This window comes from Carettochelys insculpta, chromosome 8 (assembly GCF_033958435.1).
Source record: "Carettochelys insculpta isolate YL-2023 chromosome 8, ASM3395843v1, whole genome shotgun sequence".
Classification (NCBI taxonomy): Eukaryota; Metazoa; Chordata; order Testudines; family Carettochelyidae; genus Carettochelys; species Carettochelys insculpta.
The window spans coordinates 45,220,353-45,239,534 of NC_134144.1; the positions used below are offsets into that span (position 1 = coordinate 45,220,353).

The 19,182-nt window shown below is 42.2% G+C and overlaps 1 protein-coding gene across 3 annotated transcripts in view; it reads right to left on the reverse strand.

Annotated features, from left to right (window-relative positions):
• GALNT5 (polypeptide N-acetylgalactosaminyltransferase 5) overlaps nucleotides 1-7,964 on the reverse strand; it is a 36,109-nt gene extending 28,145 nt beyond the window's left edge. For all 3 annotated transcript variants that reach the window (XR_012646431.1, XM_075001712.1, XM_075001711.1), the window contains exon 1: nucleotides 6,167-7,964. Coding sequence is in view for 2 of the 3 variants with exons in the window: in XM_075001712.1 (XP_074857813.1) it covers nucleotides 6,167-7,689 (1,523 nt within the window). In the remaining variant the exon portion in view is untranslated. The remainder of the gene's footprint in view (nucleotides 1-6,166) is intronic.
• Nucleotides 7,965-19,182: the final 11,218 nt, after the last annotated feature.

Consider the following 19,182-nt stretch of genomic DNA (forward strand, 5'->3'; position numbering starts at 1 on the left):
CTAAATTGTTTTGATTGGACCAAAATGGATTACTCTTGTAAGCACAAGGTTGAGGAATAGCATTGCAACATACTTCTGACCAGTGCAATGAAATCTGCACACACACAACTATCTTTGAGGTGCCATTTCCCAAGCAATCGCAGAATCTAAAGCCATCAGACATTTGCTGTCCTCTGTCAAAATACATAGGTCTTTCCTTTTCACATGAACTGCCCCCCCAACCGCCACCATCTCAGCTATGAATGCTCAATGCTCATCAACAGTCTGCCATCCAGAGGGTTTGAATGCAGCCTTCTTGTCTAGCAAACAGGGACAGATGAAAATCAGAAGATTTGAGGGAGTGATAAAATTTCTCCAATTTCTATGAATTTGTCACTTGATTCCATGACAATCAAAATGTGATGGCTGGGTCAAGTCTGGGCCTTTGGTGCTTTCACAAAAGGTCGATGAGCAGCTTTTCTCATCTTCTATTTGCAATTCAACTAGTGCTTTGATATGTGCCTTAAGGGGACATTCACTCCCTAAGCTTTGGTATCATCAAGTGGATCTTGAGGCATATAGAGCATCTTATTGATGGATTTCTCTTCCCGGAGCTATATTATTTTTCTCCTAGCATACCTTAGCATTATTGCTTGCTCTCAACTATTGGTAAAGCATAGTCTCAGAAAGGGTGATCTGTTTCCTTCCAGAGTAGGCCTCTTATGCAAGAAGAGCAATCAACTCATCTTGACAATACTACAGGAATAATGCTTTTCTTACTGAACATAAAGCAGAGCACACCATTTGCTTTTATACATTCCCTTTAATAACAAGCAGACACCAGAGCTCTCACTGTATGCCAGATTAAGTATGTCTAATATTTGGAAATATAAGTCATCAAAATGTACTTTTATTGGCTCAGTTATGTACCTGCTTACCTCAGAAAGAAAGTGAAGTGTGGAGCATAAATTAAGTGTCTCCTCAGGGCCTATCAGCAGCTCTCTCACTGGACATGCAAATAGTTTTGATTTCTTTTCTAGCATTGGCTGTACAAATATCCAGAATCAGCCTGTATAGCATTCCTTTAAGTATGTCTTTCCTCCCCCTTTTATAGCATGACAGTTTACCAGGGGTGCATCTTAGGGCACCAGTCATCACTGGATCAGCCAGAAGGAAATGTTGATATCTGATATATTTTAGTTGGAAATCATCAACACATTGGCCTGCAGCAGAGACACAGCTTGCTGCAATATGGGAGATTTTGGATGGGGAGGTGAGTACAGGACTTTCTAAGTCACTGCAAAACATGTACCAAATATACCACAAGAAAGGCTTTTATCACAGGGGAAAAGAGAGAATTTGCCATCCTTCCCTGCTCTTAAAGAAAACTTTGTGATGTGGATGGTTTTGTTGGTGACATCAGCACAGGCAGAAGGTGGATACTAAGAGTGATGGCTTTCACTATTTAAAGAGAGGGGTTTCCTGAGTAGCTTTACAATGAAGACACAGGGAAGATTCAATGGACTAAAGGTGGTGGTAATCGGAGAGTACCATATCAAAAAGAACATTAAATCCATGGTTAACTATTAAACTTTATTTTCACTAGCCCAGATGCCTCCTTTTAGCTCCTTAGGGAACAAACCACTGGGGTCTAGAAGAACTCCATCATGCCATTGAAGAGACCATTACTGGGCTAGATGACTATCTCTGTGCTAAATGAATAAATAGGAAGCACAAAGCTTGTAGAAAGCAGTGATGGATTCCTCTAGCAAGGATGAATCTTGGGAAAATGCAACAGCCCCTACAGACTTAAATCAACCTTTAGGAGCAACCCCCAATCACAGAATTGCATCAGTCTCTCTTTTCTTGCTTGAAGGCAAAGGGATACGTTCCTTGTGCAGGAACCAATCTTCCTTCCATTGATACTCTTTAATTTTGTGACACAAATTCTGAAGCTTATTTTCAAAATTTCCCTCTGCTAATGCATGTCTATATGATGTCTAAATGAAAAGGTGCCAGACGATGTTGCTTAAAAGTGGGACTTTCAAAAGTGCTCAGTATTGGCCTAACTCTGCTTTCCTTGATGTTAGCTCATCCTTGACTTACACAGTAAGAAAGAGAAGTCAACTGAGAACACGTTTGAACAGCCCACCTGAAACGATATTTTTAATCCACATGGTCCCAAGATGTGAACATCCTGGTGATAAGTCTCTGCATTTCTCTGAGGCTGATCTGCCTGTACTGCATAGGTCAGAGTAAGTGAGTTAGAAGCCTAGTTCAGAAGGCTCTATCACCCTAAGTCACTTGGGCACTTCTGAAAATGTTATCAGTGTTTTCTTGATTTAAGAGCTTGAGTCTGCTGGAGTCAGAGCACACGTTCTGCACTGATAAGAGTATCTAGTGATGCCTCCCGATGACTAAGGACTGTTGGTGCCCTAAAACGTCATTTTCTGTTGCCATTGATGCGTGACTTTGCTAGCACATGTACCTAGTTGCCAGGATGAAGAGTGGTGTGTAGAAAGTTATGCTCTTCTACCAAGCAAGGTTCTGATGGGTTGGGCATGCACAGAATGAAATTCAGGTTAATGAGCAATCCTCAAGTAAATAACTGCACACAGAGGCACTATAGTGGTAGTGAGGGGAAGGGATTCGTACCCATCAAATTCAAAGAAGATAGAGCTCAGTTATGAAGTCTTTCCATGACCCCTGTGTGCAGCAGCCTCCATTGTCAGCTAACCAACTCCCAAAGTTGGGTTTTGTCCAGTACTTCATTTGCAAGTCCACTGGCCATCCCACTGTGTGTATACCAGATCTCTCTCTGTATGGGATCTTTGGGATTTCTCCCATCCCTGTGCAGGTCCAACTATCCTCCAGTGTACTTCTGCACCTGGCTGGATTTGGTCCTCAGTGAGTTTTGATCTTATTAAGGGATAGAAAGATATAAGACACTAATGGAACAAATCCACAAGGCCTGCCCAATCACTGGGGTTTACTGCACTAGCTTAGTGCTGTGGCACAGATGAAAAGGGGGACCTGAGATGTAAATGGGAAAGATTAGGTGAGCTGTGAGAGAAAATAGCAATTTTATCAGGTTTTCTAATGCATTCATTGACTATGAGCTGTATGAAAACTGGGAATACAATATTGCTGCCTTGCCAGTGAACAGTGAATAAAGAATTTAGATTGGCTCTGGATGACGTGAATTGAAAATAGGATCCAATTAAGTGGTTATGGATTTGTAATTAGCAACTGGCCTATGCAAGTTGGTACACAGAGTGCTGGTTCTGTGGATGGGAAATTTTAACCTGAAAACTGCACGCTTCATGAGTTAAACAAAGAAGAAATCTTTGCCCTCTAGAAATGGAAAAAGCTACCAGCACAATGCAAATAGTCCAGCCAGCTTTCCACGTAGCCAAGACTGTTTGTTTTTTTTTTGCTATTTTTTTCAGATACCTTACTAAGCTGTAATATCAGATAGGCAGTTTGCCTAGGTGCTAAGTTGCCTACAACTCTCCCATGTTTAGCTATGGTGCTTCCATGATAACAAGGTAGATGTCCATTTTCTATCCGTATCAGGAGCTCTGACTCATGACCTAGGTATCTGACAGTTCTATAATATACCTGTTATATGCACTGAAAATACTGCAAGGAGAATATCCTGTTTTTGGTCTCTCGGGGTCTTTTCATTTTTCCTTTAGGTGACATTTTAAAATTATATCAAGACAAAACTTTCTTCTATGAAACATAAGTAATGCCTCTTTGCACTTTATGTGTGCCTCATGTTGCTTGTAATTTCTCTGCCTTGTTGTGCTTAATACATAGTGAAAAACAATCATAATTTTTTTCCAAAATCTCATCACATCATTACATTAAGCATGGTTGGGATTTGCCTTCCATCATGGAGCAAGCTTCAGAAGTGATGTGTAAAGTGGGCAGGATTGTGGGGAATTCTGGTACAAATGTGTGCACCTGCTATTGAAATCAGTGAGCACATAAAGATGAAGTGAGTTTTCTTTGTAACTCTTCCATTTGGTCAGGCACATCTGCCCTGCCCCATCACACCTAGAGCTCAGGGATCTAAATGTACTTCTGGAGAATTCTGCACCTGAAATTCTGCACCAAAAAATTAAAAATTCTGTGCACAATGTTTTAAAATTCTCCACGTTTCTTGTCACAAAACCAAATTACAATCCCAGCAGTTTGGATTATTTTGGCAATGTCTTTGAGAATACTTGTCAGCAAGTAGGTCTAACAATACAAATAATACAAAAGATTCAGGAAATGTGGTTTTCGCAAATAGATTCATTACTAGGCAAATTAATATGAGATTTTGAGTAATAATTAATTTAGACTACAATAGAGAAATGTATTCCCTACACTCCTCCCTCCGAAGTAGTGCAAAGGCTTGGGGAAGTCAGGGATAACAGAGGAGCGGAGGGAGGAGGGAAGTAATTGCTGGGAAGGAGGCTGAGAGTGAATCTGCAGGGTTGTTGACTGAGGGGCAGAGAAAGCACAGAACCTGTTTTTGAGATGGAGAGGTTGTCAGGGAGTTGGGGAGCCTCCCTTGTGCAGACCCTAGCATCTTCCATTTGGTCAGACACATCTGCCCTGTCCCTCTGTGTGTCTCTGTACCCTTACTCAGCCAAGCATAGCTGCCCCTGTCTCCACGTGGCACTGAATCCCACTTGCATTCATCACCAGGCTAAATGCTGTCACCCCACATACTCATGTACCCTGTCAGGGAACTGTGAGGAAACCAGTCTTTGTCCCCTATCTTTCCACAGAGAGCTGCTCCAGTCTTAGAGCCAGCAGCCCTCTCTCCTGGTGCCACATCAGCTCCTGGTGGGCAAAAGATATAATTGCAGCTTCCTTTTGACGCTGTCAGAATCAATTATTCTGCAGGGGAAAACAAATCTGCAAAGGGCACTAATTCTGTGCTCGCACAGAATCTCAGAACTTCACAGGAGCAGGAAATGTAACATACCATAACTAAGAGACTGGAAGACAAGGCTACAGTGAGGAAAGCAGCTGTAAGAACTTATACAGCAGATTAAATTAGGTCCCCAGCTTTAACTTGCATTGTCTTCCAGGTTCTCTCTGTTTACATTACAGTTCTCCAACTCAGACTCCCTTGGACTCAGTTAGACCTCATAATACCCACTGAAAAAAGCAAGTAAATTACAGTACCTTACACATCACCTCTGTATTTGCACCAAAGATTTTTGCATCACAGACACAAAAATGAAATTTGCAGGGGCATCTGCAAACTAGAAGGAAATGTTCAGATTCATCACCAACAATTGTATAAAGACAAATACATGCTTTTTTATTGTGTTGGCATATGACTCAGAAATGCACAGCCATCTGTCTTCCAGAACCACCCTGGGCTACAACCAAGAAATTGAGCTCCAAGAAGTCCTTTACTAGATCAAGAGAGGTCAGTTAGATTAATCCTAAGGGGAATAGCTCAAACAATATGTCAACTACAGTATACACAATGCTATTTAATAATCCTACTAGATTTTCATCTTCAGAGTTCAGTAGAAACATCAGCTAACTAATCCTTTTACCTCCATCCTATATGTTGTAAAACTGAGGAAAAGGAAAAAGATCAGACAGGAAGTTAGTATCAGACCAAGGATGAGATCTCATGAGCTATCAGTTACCAGCCTTGTGCTTAGACTGAGCAGGTGACAGAATTTACTTGGGAACCAAATAGCCATGTGCCAAAAATATTTGATTTTGCTTATGATGCACTTAAATGATGGATATTACACTAGATAAAGTGGATAAAATTTTCAACTGTGCTCAAGTGACTTAGCAAGTTGTATTTTTAAAAGCGACATAACACTGAAAATCAGTAGGATTTGTTTCTGTGTGACTGTCTCTTTTAAAATAGCATAGAGACACCCAAGGCCTTTAGGTGCCCCCTGAAAATTTTATCTATAATGTGATTGGCCCATTACCTCAAACTCTAGGCCTATTTCCTTGATGCTTCTTATGGGGCTGTCTAATAACTCTGAACTGCATTTTTGAAAAAGCACTAGACTATTTGAAGTTATTGGGTTATTTTTATACAGTTCAGAAGCATTCCAAAAACTGACAGCATTACACGATTATGTCCTTTTGCTCAATCCATAATACAAATTTGTCCAAGATCATTTACGCAGGGGGAAACAAATCTTACCCAGCAGGCCTTGTATCCTCAATGGCTCGGTCCACGGGGATCAAATCACTCAGATAGACATTGAAGTTTCCTTCCTTCCATCTACTTTTTGCTTCTTCTTGCTTATCATCAGGGACTGAAGCAGGGTGCCCAAACTGACCTGGAGCTTTGGGATCTCTTGGGGAAAGTGTTACGTCAATTGTTAAGACTTTGTGTTTCCCAGTGTTATTTGTAAAATGGACTGGGTGGGTGCTTCGATTTATCTTCCTTAATTGCTCCTGATCAGCTAAGGTGACTCTGTGAACTTTTGTTAGCTCTGGACCATCAGTCAAAATTGCTTTCTTAGTTAGACCACTAAGACCAGCAGTCTTTGTTACATAGTTTACATTAGGAGCATCCTCACTTTTATTGTTAATAAAGTGCTGTTGTTTGCTCTTTTCCAATTTAACTGTAAAATTTCCTTTAGAATCAACCACAAGATTCTGGGTTGCTGAGATGTTGGGTTTTATCCCCTCTTTACTAATAACCACAAATTGATTTTCAGAGAAAACTAGCTTCTTTTCATAAGCAGCTTTTGTTTCATCTTCCTTTGGCAGTTTTCCCAGCTCTGTTGCATTTGTAGACAATCGTGTTTTCTCGGCTCTGTCTGCAGCAGCTAGCTTGCTGACAGGTATATCCAAACTCCTGCTCGCATTCTGTTCATCTATTGCTTTTCTTCCTGTCCTGTTTTGCTTTACAGGGATGATTTGCCCAGGAATTGGCAAATCAGGTACTGGGGGTTTGTACTGAGGTTCCTTGGGGGTTGCCTCGGTTTGCAATTCCTGTTTTAATCCAGCCAAAGGGATTTTATCTGTAATCCTAGTTTTTAAATTGCCCTCAATTCCCTTTGATGCCTTAGTTACAGGTTTGTTCCCTTTCTGCACAATTTTGTTTCTTATAGTAGCTGTGCTGTGTGTTAGTTTGACAACTGATCTCCCTGTTGCTGCAGCTAATGGGGTTGGCTGAAGCCTTTTGGGAACAGTTTGCTTTGTTCTCATCAAGTCTGTTGAGTTTACAGCCTTTACATTCTTTTTGCTCTCTTTCTTTTCCATGGGAACAGAGGACTGGGGGCTCGGCAGTTTCACTGAGAATGTCCCAAGTGGCCCAACAATTTTCTTATAGGCTGCTTTGTAGGTTGTGCTTTTCTTTTCTGCTGGTTTTGGTGTTCTCTTTTCATTCTGTTGTTTGTCTCTTTCATTTTCAGCCACTACCACTTTCTCCTCTATGTTTTTATATTTCTTACTATTAAATCTCCCCTTTTCAAAGCCTTTGGGGGGAGGTTTTGGTTCCCTTCTGGAGCTTTCAAAGGTCTTCTCTAGGTTTCGCCAAACTTTGAATCTTTCCCGTTCCCTCCTGATCATCTCCTCTTTCAGAACCTTGGTGTTGATCTCACTGAATGAAAACTTGAGAGCTGCCATGTCAAAGATCAACCAGATGACAGAGGCAACAAATATAAACGCGAGAGCTCTCCCACTACCTCGAAAAAGCTTCCGGATCTTGTTCATCTTAAAATAAGTTTGTCTTCTTTATTGTGCTTGCCCCCAGGGCCTCTTACCTTAGCAAGCCAGCAGTGTGTACAGTCCCTTCTCCCTGGAACACGTCTGACTAGTGATCCTAGGGAAACCTCAGATCCTGCTGCCTGTCAGTCTTTGCCTGCGTGGCATTTTACAGCAGGGCATCTGCGTTTCCTCAGCTTTTCATGATTAATCCAGCAGCATTTCATTTCATCTACAGTAAACACAGACATTAGGTCACTGAAGAAACAACAAGTACAAGTCCCATGTTATATTTCCATTGCTTTTCTTGTTTAACTATTGTACATATTGCCCTAAGAGAAGGGAATGGTTGCAGATCAGATGGTTTTTCTCTCCACCCAGCTCTCATTCCTCCTGCTGTAACTCAACACCTCCTCACATAAGGAAACTACTACAGTACATTACCCAGAAAACTTTTTCAGCAGCTCTTCTGTTTATTAACCATTTATATAGAAACCTATCCAGAAGCAAGGCTTTAGTTCCTGTTTCGTAACACTTTCCTAGAGTATATTGAATGTTAACCCTTCATTAACTCGTCTTCTCTAAGAAACTTTTAATACTGCACCAGCTCAGTTTGAGTAAATAATAAATTAGGACAAAATTTATCTCCAGCTTAACTCTGTATCAGTGGATAAATATAGTTCAGTCTCTCATTTAGATAATGTGACATATGATCACAGTTTATTTTAATTAGGAATGGATGACAAATGGATAATAATTAGGAGTATAATTGCAATCTTTTAGTGAGTATTTGTATTTCTTCTGCCACTTTACAGATGGCAGGTCTACTTGAGGTAAGTTGATTAGCTTAACATTTCGAAATTTTTGTTGATATACCTGAGTTGTGAGGTTCAGCAAGTTGCAGCATGAACAGAACATCCTTATATATAGGGTCCAAAGATGTGAAGAGCAGAAAGAAAAAAAGACAGACACTTTAAGCAGAACAAGCTAATATTTCCCTGTCCCTACATAAAAATTCATCCAGAGAGAAACAAAGGCTAAAGCTCAACTGCTTTCCTACCTCTCAAAATCTCTCACTTTGTTTTCTTGGGGGCTGGTGTCAGGGAGAAGTTAGTGGTCACTTGGGGGTCGCAGGGGGAACCTGGCATGGGTCCCATTAACTGCAGACTGGTCAAAGATCAATAGATCTCAGGACATCCATGCATCATGCCTTCCTTTCCATTTTGCATCCAGTGCTAACATTGCACTTACTTCCTAATGTGAAGCAGGATGTGCAGTGCTGTAGTTTACACTATCATTAACTTCTCATTCAACATACATATATATAGGTGGATTCACTGCCAGGTTCCTAAGCAAGCAAATCATGCAAAGAAGCTGCCGTGTGCGTCTGCTCACCCTGGAGACAATTCTTTAGTATCCCAGGACCTCCCTGCCCCACCAGCATTTTCTGTTGATACCCATAGGGCACCAAAAATATACATTACACTGCAGAAGAAGAATTATCTGCCTCAAAGAACCTACAGTCAAAAGTCCAACTCAGGCCCAAATCCCTGTAGCTAAGGAAGAGCACTCCTGCACATAATCAGGACCCAGATTAAACAGAGAACAAAGGAGCAGATGACAACACGGAGAGGGAACTGTACACCTCTTCTTGTTGTGTGTGGCCTGATTTGACATTGTTAGCATACTTGCTCTTCTTTGCAGTATATGGTAGAGGAGAGCATTTGGCTGTTTGGTTCGCACTCTACAACACTAACATCTGTTACAAGCAGGGCACCTCACTGAAGGCCATAGGGCTTCATGAAGTTAACTGAGAGCAGAATTTGCCCCTTGTAGTTCTGTGCCATGACAGTGTAGATATGGGGGCAGGGGGTGTTTTGATTTATGTTATACTTCTAAAAGGAAAGGCTGAAGGGAGGGGAGGAGCATTTAAGTTTCTCTAACTGTAGACATAGGAACATATGGTTAAAATTATTTGTATTGACTTCTGCATAAAAAAGGAATCCTAAATAATTCAGCAATGTAAGTGGGGAAAAAAGCTGATCAAAACCACTGGAACACACACCTATCCACTAACTGGAATGAAGATCCCACTGATACAACTCGGGGGGGAAAAAAAAGTGGGAGAGACCACTGGATCCAAAACTGGGTTGTGGAGGAGGGGAGGGCTAGCTTCACAATTGCACTCACCTCCCCTACTTCCAAATTCTCTTGTCCTACATTGCTACTACAAAGTGTGTATTTGTGAGCAGGCCTGTGCTGTACACATATGTGTCTGGTGCTGTATCCCCACCTAAGCTCTTTGTAGCTTTCCATGTGCTGCATCCCCCTATTGCTCTGTGTCCTATTCCCTGACATGCTGAGACACCCCCTGTCATGATTATGAGGGTTAGCCAGCAGCCTGGGAGTAAAAGGGTTAACCTCCTTAGCCAGGTGGGGTTGGCCTATAGAAATGTAGGTAAAAATTAAATTTTGGCTCCTCCCTCTGCTATTCTCCGTCTTTTTGTCGTCTTCTTTCCAGCCATGAGGGAGAGAGAGACACAGTATCTCTCTCCAAAAACAGGCCCTCCAATCTTCTGTAAGTAGGGGAAAGTTTACATAGATCTGTTAGGCTTTATTGTTTTATGGTTTGGGAAGTGGGATCTAATGTCTGTGCACTTTTTAAAAATGTTCTTTTACGCTTCTTGTAACTAAGTTCTAGGCTCATGGTGAAAACTCCCCATGTGTTTTACTTTGTAACTGTTCCATCCAGTCATGAGGCTTGCAGCACAAATATTGTTGTAATAATAAAAGTTCTTTCTTCTTCTTTTTATTAACCTGGTATTGATTAATGTTTGTTTTTTACTTTTGGGGCTAAGATTTCCCAAGTAGTCTCTCCCTGGTTTCCTTATTATTACTTGGGTAGTGGCAGCAAATTTTATCCCCAAAATCTAAGGTGTTTAGGATTTTTGGGGGGAAGTTTATACCAAAATAATAACCTGGTAAATAAGGTTTTGGAGGTACTTTTGCTGGCCCCCACTTCTGCATTTATCTTGCTAGAGTGGGGAAGGAGCCATGACACACACCCCCAACTCACATGGTCTGGAGCTCCTGGTCCACAACATTCTGTGTCTTCTGCCCTTGTGATGCCACCATGCTATATCCTCCCTGCTCCACTTTGCACCCAGTCTCCCCAGTAGGGTGTGTCTGGCCCTCAACTTCTTCCCTATCCCGCCATACCTAAGTGGCGGCTAATATTTGCTATCTGCTATTTTCAATGCGCTCCATGCTGGTGCAGAGAGGATGTACCCACTTCCAAGTTCCAGCTAGTGCTGGATGGATGTGGCACTACCTTATCTTTCAGGTGGTGGGAGGACTTCTAATCTCTGGTCATCATCTGTTAGGGGGACCTAGGAGGATGAGAAGGAGCGTGCTCAGCTGGTGCTATTCACAGCAAGACTTTGGGACACACTTCCATTCTAGCACCAAATCTGCAGTGGTTCACACTCAGGGCACACAAAATGTATTGTCGATCCTTCTGTCAGACAGTTGGGGAGAAAGTGAAATAACCCCTTTGGCCTCTGGTGGTGGTGGGGGGAGGGTTGGCATTTATGATATACATTTGCTAGTGCCTGGGGTTACCACCTGGCTAGTATTTGACTAGCCTGGCCATTTTTATGGAGTTGCCAATTGCCAGAAAATATAATTTAATCTTTTTATGGGGGGCGGAGCTAAAGATTTGCATTATTATCACACACTTGTTAAAAGTTTGTGTGTCCAGCTAAAGACGCTGTAGTGTTTCCACTTCTACGATTTCCGAGATAACAGATCAAAATGGTTAAAAATACAACGTCTGCCTTCCCACCAACATGCAGGTGCTCTGTGCGTGTGATCTGCAAGAGTGTCTGAGTCACATGAGAGTGAGGAGATGGATATCGTCCAACTGTGTTATTTCTCTAGATACTATAAGTTGATCTTGTTGGAGGGTTGCGGAATTGGGGGGATTCCTTTTTGGGATTCTGGCAGGTTTGCTTGGCGGGGTGGGATGCCATTTTTTTGCATGTCAATCGTGGTAACTCTGCTAATGACTCTAACCAGTCAAGCTAAAAATGACTAATTACAGGAGGCCTGACTCCCAAAAAACTCTGCAAACTGACTTCTGTCAGCAATCTGACACAAGGGTGAGGGCAAGCCTGAAGTTACAGTGTTTCTGTGTGGTAATCATGTGCCACTGTCTTCCTTGTGCTTGTTTCTATTTTCAGATTGTTATTAGCTCTGTTAGTGCCAGTCTGGAAATCCCATTAACCCAACCACTGATTGTGGGAGTCATTTCACATTTCCTTCTTGGTACGATTCTGTTAGCTGGCAATATAGAATACGTGATGTGATTTTTACACTGACATGCAGAAGTTAAATACGAGGAAAGTTTACCAGGAATTAGCAGAAAGAGATAAAATACAATTTCCCGCCCCCCCATTTGCATTACAGTGCCAGTGAAAGTTGCACTAAGCTGAATCATTAATATTTTGTGCCAGTATTTTAATGTAATAATTACTATAGACTACCACATATTAAAAGGTGGTAGATGACCAATTTGCTCCTACCTTTGGTCATGTACAGAATTTTTTGAAAACAGAGGAACCCCATTGGATCTATTCATTGCTACTTGGTTTTCCAGACTCAATCTGTCTGCCCAGTAAAGACATACAGGAACTTCAGCTGCTACCTACTACAGTGCATTTGTTGTACTAGTGTCAGCAGAACAATGATGCAGCTTCTGGATTTGGAGAGGGGTAATCCTAGTACGCAATCATCAGTAGGCATCTTGAACAAAGCCTTCTGATTCAGACTTTTGGTTTGGCACGTAGCATGTTCCTCTGCAAAAAGCTAATCATACAGGCTTGTAAAAGTCTTACAAAAATTTACTAGCCAACACAAAAAAAACACCTATTTATAAATTAGGAAATTCAGAATACAGTGATTAAAGCAAAAGGCTATGTCTACACTAGCCCCAGAACTTCGAAAGGGGCATGATAATGAACCTAATGGAAAGATGCTAATTAGGTGCTGCCATGAATATGCAGCACCTCATTAGCATAATGGCGGCCGCAGCACTTCGAAAGTGCTGCTTTTGATTGCGCACGGCTTATCTACATGAGGTCCTTTTTGAAAGGACCCCACACACTTCAAAAAACCTTTATTCTTATTTTGTTATAGAAATTAAGGGATTTCGAAGTGTGCAGGACCCTTTCGAAAAAGACCCTGTATAGATGAGCCACATGCAATCAAAAGTGGCACTTTCACAGTGCTGCGGCCGTCATTATGCTAATGAGGTGCTGCATATTCATGGCAGCGCCTCATTAGCATCTTTTGATCAGGTTCATTATCATGCCCCTTTCATCGTTCTGGGGCTAGTGTAGACATAGCAAAGTGTGAAAACCTTGCATTGGCCAATATTTGTAGAGTCCTCAAATACAGGTATGAACGAATAATTTAAATTCAATACAAATCTGAAAACCCAACAAGATTGAGTACCAACAAAAAAGGAGAATGAAAAAGAAACACACCAGAAAAAAAAAAAAAGGGGGTGGAGATGTCAGGGGCAGCCAAACAGTAAAAATGCATATGGGCCGTGATAGAAACCAGAAAAACAAAGATGGAATTAAACCAAGCTCTCTTTCCAGAGTTAAGAATCCCAAATGTCTATATTTACATTTTAAAAACCATAATGAGTTTTCAAGATGCTGTAGTTCTGATATTTTTTCAGCCTCTTTCTTTTTAGGGGAAATCTTCTTAGATTTCAATGGTCTATCTTGATTTTAATGAGCCTAAGTCATATGAGTAAAGCTATGCATGCACTAGTGTTTTCAGGACTGGCCTTTAGTTAAAATGGAAGAAAAGCAAAGAATATGTATCAGTTTTTAAAAGGTGGTAAAAACCATCAAAAATCATTGTAGCTTGTAAAAAATAACTTTTAAAAATTGAGCAAGTGCTGTAGAAGGTAGTGAACAGCTAAGGTAACCAAACAGACTTAACTCAGTCCTCATAGTGGCACTAGTTCTCATCTGCCATTTATTTGTTCCCTTCCCACCTACTTTATCTTATTTTTGGAGCAGGCCTACAAGAGCTTTCAGAAGTGCATTTTTATGGCTGTGATCATCTTCAATATGAACTATCCACTGCACTCATTGAGTGACCATATTGTCATTTTATTTTTCTTCTCTCAATTTTTCCCCCCCATAAGAATGTGTTTAGAAATCTAAAGTGCAGCTTGGAAAAGACATTATACTTGTGGAGCTCACAGCTGGAATATGAAAATGTGAATCACAGGCACAGATGAACAAATAGGTTTTTCACACATGGATAAACTTTCATAACCCACTCGTTCCACATATGTGCACATGCAAATTTGATTTCACTCCAAAGCTGCTTATTTTCCCTGCTTTTTAGTCAAATTTGTGAAAATTCATGTGTTTGTCATTGCCACTAACCTGCCTTCCTACTGGACATTACTTGGGTGGGGGAGAGCGGGGAGGCAGATGTTGCGAAGGTCAGGGTGTACATTTTAGTGGGGTGAGCCATATCCACATGATCAGCAGCATTTGAACTCACAAAGAGTGAAATTTGGAGAGGGAGATGGCTCACACGGGCCTGTTATGCCTTGGAAGTGAATCAGAGAGAGAAAATACTGGCAGGAAAAATCACATTTGAGCAGTGTAACTGGCATTAACAGCTGCAGTGCTGTTTATTTGCCTTCTCACAGGGACCTGGAAATAAAAACAAAAAAGGACGTTTCCCTGTCAGTGTTGTTGTTTATAAATGGAAAAATCCAGCAATGAAAGGGAGGGCGCTTGGGCGTGGGACACATGAGGAACACTGGTGAGCAAATGTGATATTGGCCTTCTTGCATCTGATTTGTGGGTAAATAATATGGCTGATCTTATTTTTCAGGATAGTCTATCTGCTTCCTTTTTGAGACATTGATGGAAGTGCTAAATGATCCCACTCAAATTAATGTGAATTGCGGGTGCTCAGTGTCTCTCCTAGTCAGGTGCTGTGTGAGCTCTGCATCAGTACTCCAAGCCCGTAGGTACTACGGGTCTGGAACAGCTAAAACTGGGACAATAACCCAGACATTTGAAAAAATGACATACGCCACAAAGATAAAAAAGCCGCAAATTATCTCTGAGAATTACAGTGCAAACTACACATCTAGGCATTGCTTCTTCCATCATCTCCACTACAGCAGATGTAAGTATCTCTGCCAAGCTCCATAAAGCTGGAGGCATTCATGTTAGTGGATCTGATTGTCCAGCTGGGGCCTTAGTGGGTAGCTATGATTTTGTTACTGTTTTGGCACAGAATTGTCTTAAGTGCTGGAGACCATCAGCTCCCAGAGTTCCTCAGGGGTGCTCAGGATCTTGCAAGATTAGGCCCTTAATTCCCTGTGTTTCCAGAGGAAATGCTTACCAGTGTGTTAGAATGATAAGTTAGAATAATCAGGCATTTCGCTTACTCGTTCCAGTTGAGCAATGAGTGAACATGGATGGTGGGGGTACTCACTGCATTTTAAAAAATGTTGCCTTCATATAATGTGTCATGACAAATTCACTGCTGATGTGGACATGGTCACCCAGTCTCACTGTAAACTCCATCCTCTGGTTCTCCTGCATAGCAATGCAAATATCACAAGTATTTGAACAGCATTCCTTGACAGCAGGCAGATGCCATTGTAGAGGAAAAAATATTAAATCCAGATCATTTGTCCATTAAAACAGTGGTAAGGCTCAGATTTAAACTCATCTGGGCAAGGAAAGTTGGAGTGAAGGCAGAAATGACACAGTGATTTTTTTCTGTCGGAAGCGCTTCAGGAGAGGAGGTGACCTTACAGCAACTCCTATGGTCTCTAAGGTATTGCATCTCAGTAACATAAGGCACAGTCAAGTCTCATGATTCAGGGTCAAGGAGGTGCTAGTGTGATTAGGTCAGGAAGAAATTTTTCTAACATAACGCAACTGTCTCAATGAATTATATTTACATCTGAAGCACCAGGTCCCAACCACTGCTGGAGGTCACATTTTGACCCACAGGAATGACTGTCATACACTGGCTAATCCCATTATTCCACAGGGAAGACAAATTCCTCTCTTGGCTTGAGTTCTCTCTCGCAGAGAACTACAATATTCCATGGTACAATGACATGAGTCAAGGGATGGATGGTCACATTAACCAAGGTTTTTAATCAGGTCCAGTGTGTGCTGAAAAGCCAAATGTGTTTAAGGAAAATGGTCTCCGCTACAGAAGGACTATATTCGAAAGGTAACACTCTGCACTTGATGGTGTTATTAAATCAGATATTATATACATATTGTGATAGACCCAGGCCTACAACCATCTACATCACCCTGTGGGAGGGGAGATATCTAAGCAGCTGGGTATGCCCTTTTATGTTCCCCAAGGACGAAGGCCCAAGAAGAATCAGCCTGCAGCACCAGGGTGGGTCAACACCTGGGCTAATTAAGCAGCTGCAGCCAATCAAGGCCTGTGAAGCTCTTAAAAAGTCTTCCCCCCCAAGACGGAGGGGGAAGGAGGTAGAGGATGGACTGGGGAGAGAAGACTCACCAAGGAGAAGAACTGCAGCTATCAGAGGAAGGTACTGTGGTTGTGTTACAAGCGTGTCTGGTGGAAGTGGTCCAGGGAGACAGGCTGTGGCACTAGGAGGACCCAGAAAGGGAAGCCCCTCTTGCCAGAGCTGCCTACAGTCCCTGGGCTGGAACCCGGGACATGTGGGAAGGGATCGGGTTTCCCCCAGGCCACCCCATGCATCAGGTCAGCCCTAGAGGGCAGCAGGTAAGGAGCAAGCCTCCTCCCCGAAAGACTGTATATTTGGACTAGCCAATGATGAGAATGGTCCAGTGATGCTGTGAACCAAGCCCAGTAACACTTTAAAGACTAACAAAATAATATGCCACAAACTCTCTAAGAAACTGAGGAACCACTTGATCAAAATCCTTTACAATAAACAAGAGATGATTAAAATTATTGTTATTTTGTTAGTCTTTAAAGTGCTAGTGGGCTGCCTTTTGGTTTTGATAGCATATAGACTAACACAGGTATCTCTCTGTGGCTATTTTAGGACTCCCAATTCTATGTACTGCTCTAGAGCTGGGGTACTATTGTGCCCTGTATTTTCTCAAGTTGCTTGTAATAGCAAATATCTATTTTAATGTATGTCTCAGTAACTTAAATCTCTGCTTTAATTCTCACTGGCTTTATCATGTTTTTATTAGGAGTACAGAAAACCCAAGCTTTCTGCAGCCTATTGTGCTGGTCAGAAAAATCTGTCAACTGGTCCTGTAGGAGCTATTAAAACCAACAAATACTAAAACTGGGACGTCTTGAGGAAAAGGCAAGTGAAAAAGAGAAGGGAGAGCACAAATTGAGAGAGAAGATTTTTTTTAAAGCAGTGTGGCTGAAAAACACTGCATGAAGAATAATTTGGAAAAGATTCAAACAGATTCTGCAGATATTCTGGTCTACCTGAACAGCTGTGCTCTGATATTATCACCAGGAACACCACCTTCAAAAGTTGAGATGCTACTTAGGATAATGACTGTGAAGATAAATTAAGGTGAGCTGTAGAGTTCAGCCCAGACATTAATAGGTGTTGAATGTATTCAGACCTTTTTTAGGAGGTGCTCAGCACCTTGTAGTTTTGGGTCAGTGTTACCAGAATATTATCTTCTTTCCAGTGGTGGCACATATGACAGGTGACACGACTCCCCTTTACTTTGTTCTGGAGACTCCTAGGCGTCTAAAGCATGAATGGGTTTGAGGAGACCTAGTTCTTTTCCATCTTATTCAGATCACCTGCAGAGTCATAGAATTTCTTCTGTGCAACCCTCTTAGCTTTATATCTGAGGGATGCCCATGTCTTCCATATCACCAGGAGTGAGCATCAGGAGCAGGAAGTTGCAGAGGAACTTTACTTGTGAACTATTTGCCCATCAAAATACTAAATTGAAACTGCCAGAATAAGTGTGTGTGTGTGTGTGTGTGTGTGTGTGTGTGTGTGTATATATATATATATATATATATATATATATATATTTTAGAGCTATCTAGGTTTTTTGCCAAACGCTGGGCTGATTTTGGCAGGAAACCTGCACAAAGTTCCAAAGAGTGACTAATAGAATGAAAATTTCTGTCATGTGCCATTGAAATGAGGCATATTAACTAGTAGGATCAAAGTATTGGTATAGCTTATGCTTCATTAAAATCAGTGTACTGTAAATGGGAGTCAATGGCTCTGAAGAGTGGAAAATATTCTGGCCATGAATATGATTAGAAGATGGGACAAGTGACTGTGAGACAGGTCAAGACAGGGCCAATTCAGGCAAATCTGGGGTCCCTTGAAAAAATGCTCTATCTGGGCTCCTGGGAGAAAGTTGTACACTGCACTTTGAGCCTCTCATCTTTCCTCTAAACTACTCTGCCAGGTCTGGTGGCTGAAACTGAGGTGGAGGGTGGTGGCCAGAGGGGATGGAATCTAACCCATTGGTGGAGGTAAGAACACGGAATGGTTTCAGATTTATGCATTTGGCAGCATTGTCTGAACTTGGCACTTACCCAGTAGGCTATAAATTGTTCATCTCAGCATTAATTCCCCCAACCATCATGGTTTAGTCACATGAAGCTATGTCTGCACTAGAGATCATACAGCAGCACAGCTGTACCTATGCAGTTGCATCTCCATAAGATCTCTCGTCTAACCATTCTATGCTGCCTGCAGGAAGAGCTCCCATTGGCATAATTAAACCACCTCCAATGAGTGGCGACAGCTATATCGGTGGAACAAGTTTTCCCACCAACATAGTGCCGTGCACATTTCCACTTACGCTGGTGAAACTTATGTCACTCAAGGGCTATGTCTACACGTGAAGCCTACATCGAAATAGGCTATTTCGATGAATAACGTCTACACGTCCTCCAGGGCTGGCAATGTTGACGTTCAACATCGACGTTGCGCAGCACCACATTGAAATAGGCGCTGCGAGGGAACGTCTACACGCCAAAGTAGCACACATCGAAATAAGGGTGCCAGGAACAGCTGCAGACAGGGTCACAGGGCGGACTCAACAGCAAGCCGCTCCCTTAAAGGGCCCCTCCCAGACACAGTTGCACTAAACAACACAAGATCCACAGAGCCGACAACTGGTTGCAGACCCTGTGCATGCAGCATGGATCCCCAGCTGCAGCAGCAGCAGCCAGAAGCCCTGGGCTAAGGGCTGCTGCACACGGTGACCATAGAGCCCCGCAGGGGCTGGAGAGAGAGCGTCTCTCAACCCCTCAGCTGATGGCCACCATGGCGGACCCCGCTATTTCGATGTTGCGGGACGCGGATCGTCTACACGGTCCCTACTTCGATGTTCAACTTCGAAGTAGGGCGCTATTCCCATCCCCTCATGGGGTTAGCGGCTTCGACGTCTCGCCGCCTAACGTCGATGTTAACATCGAAATAGC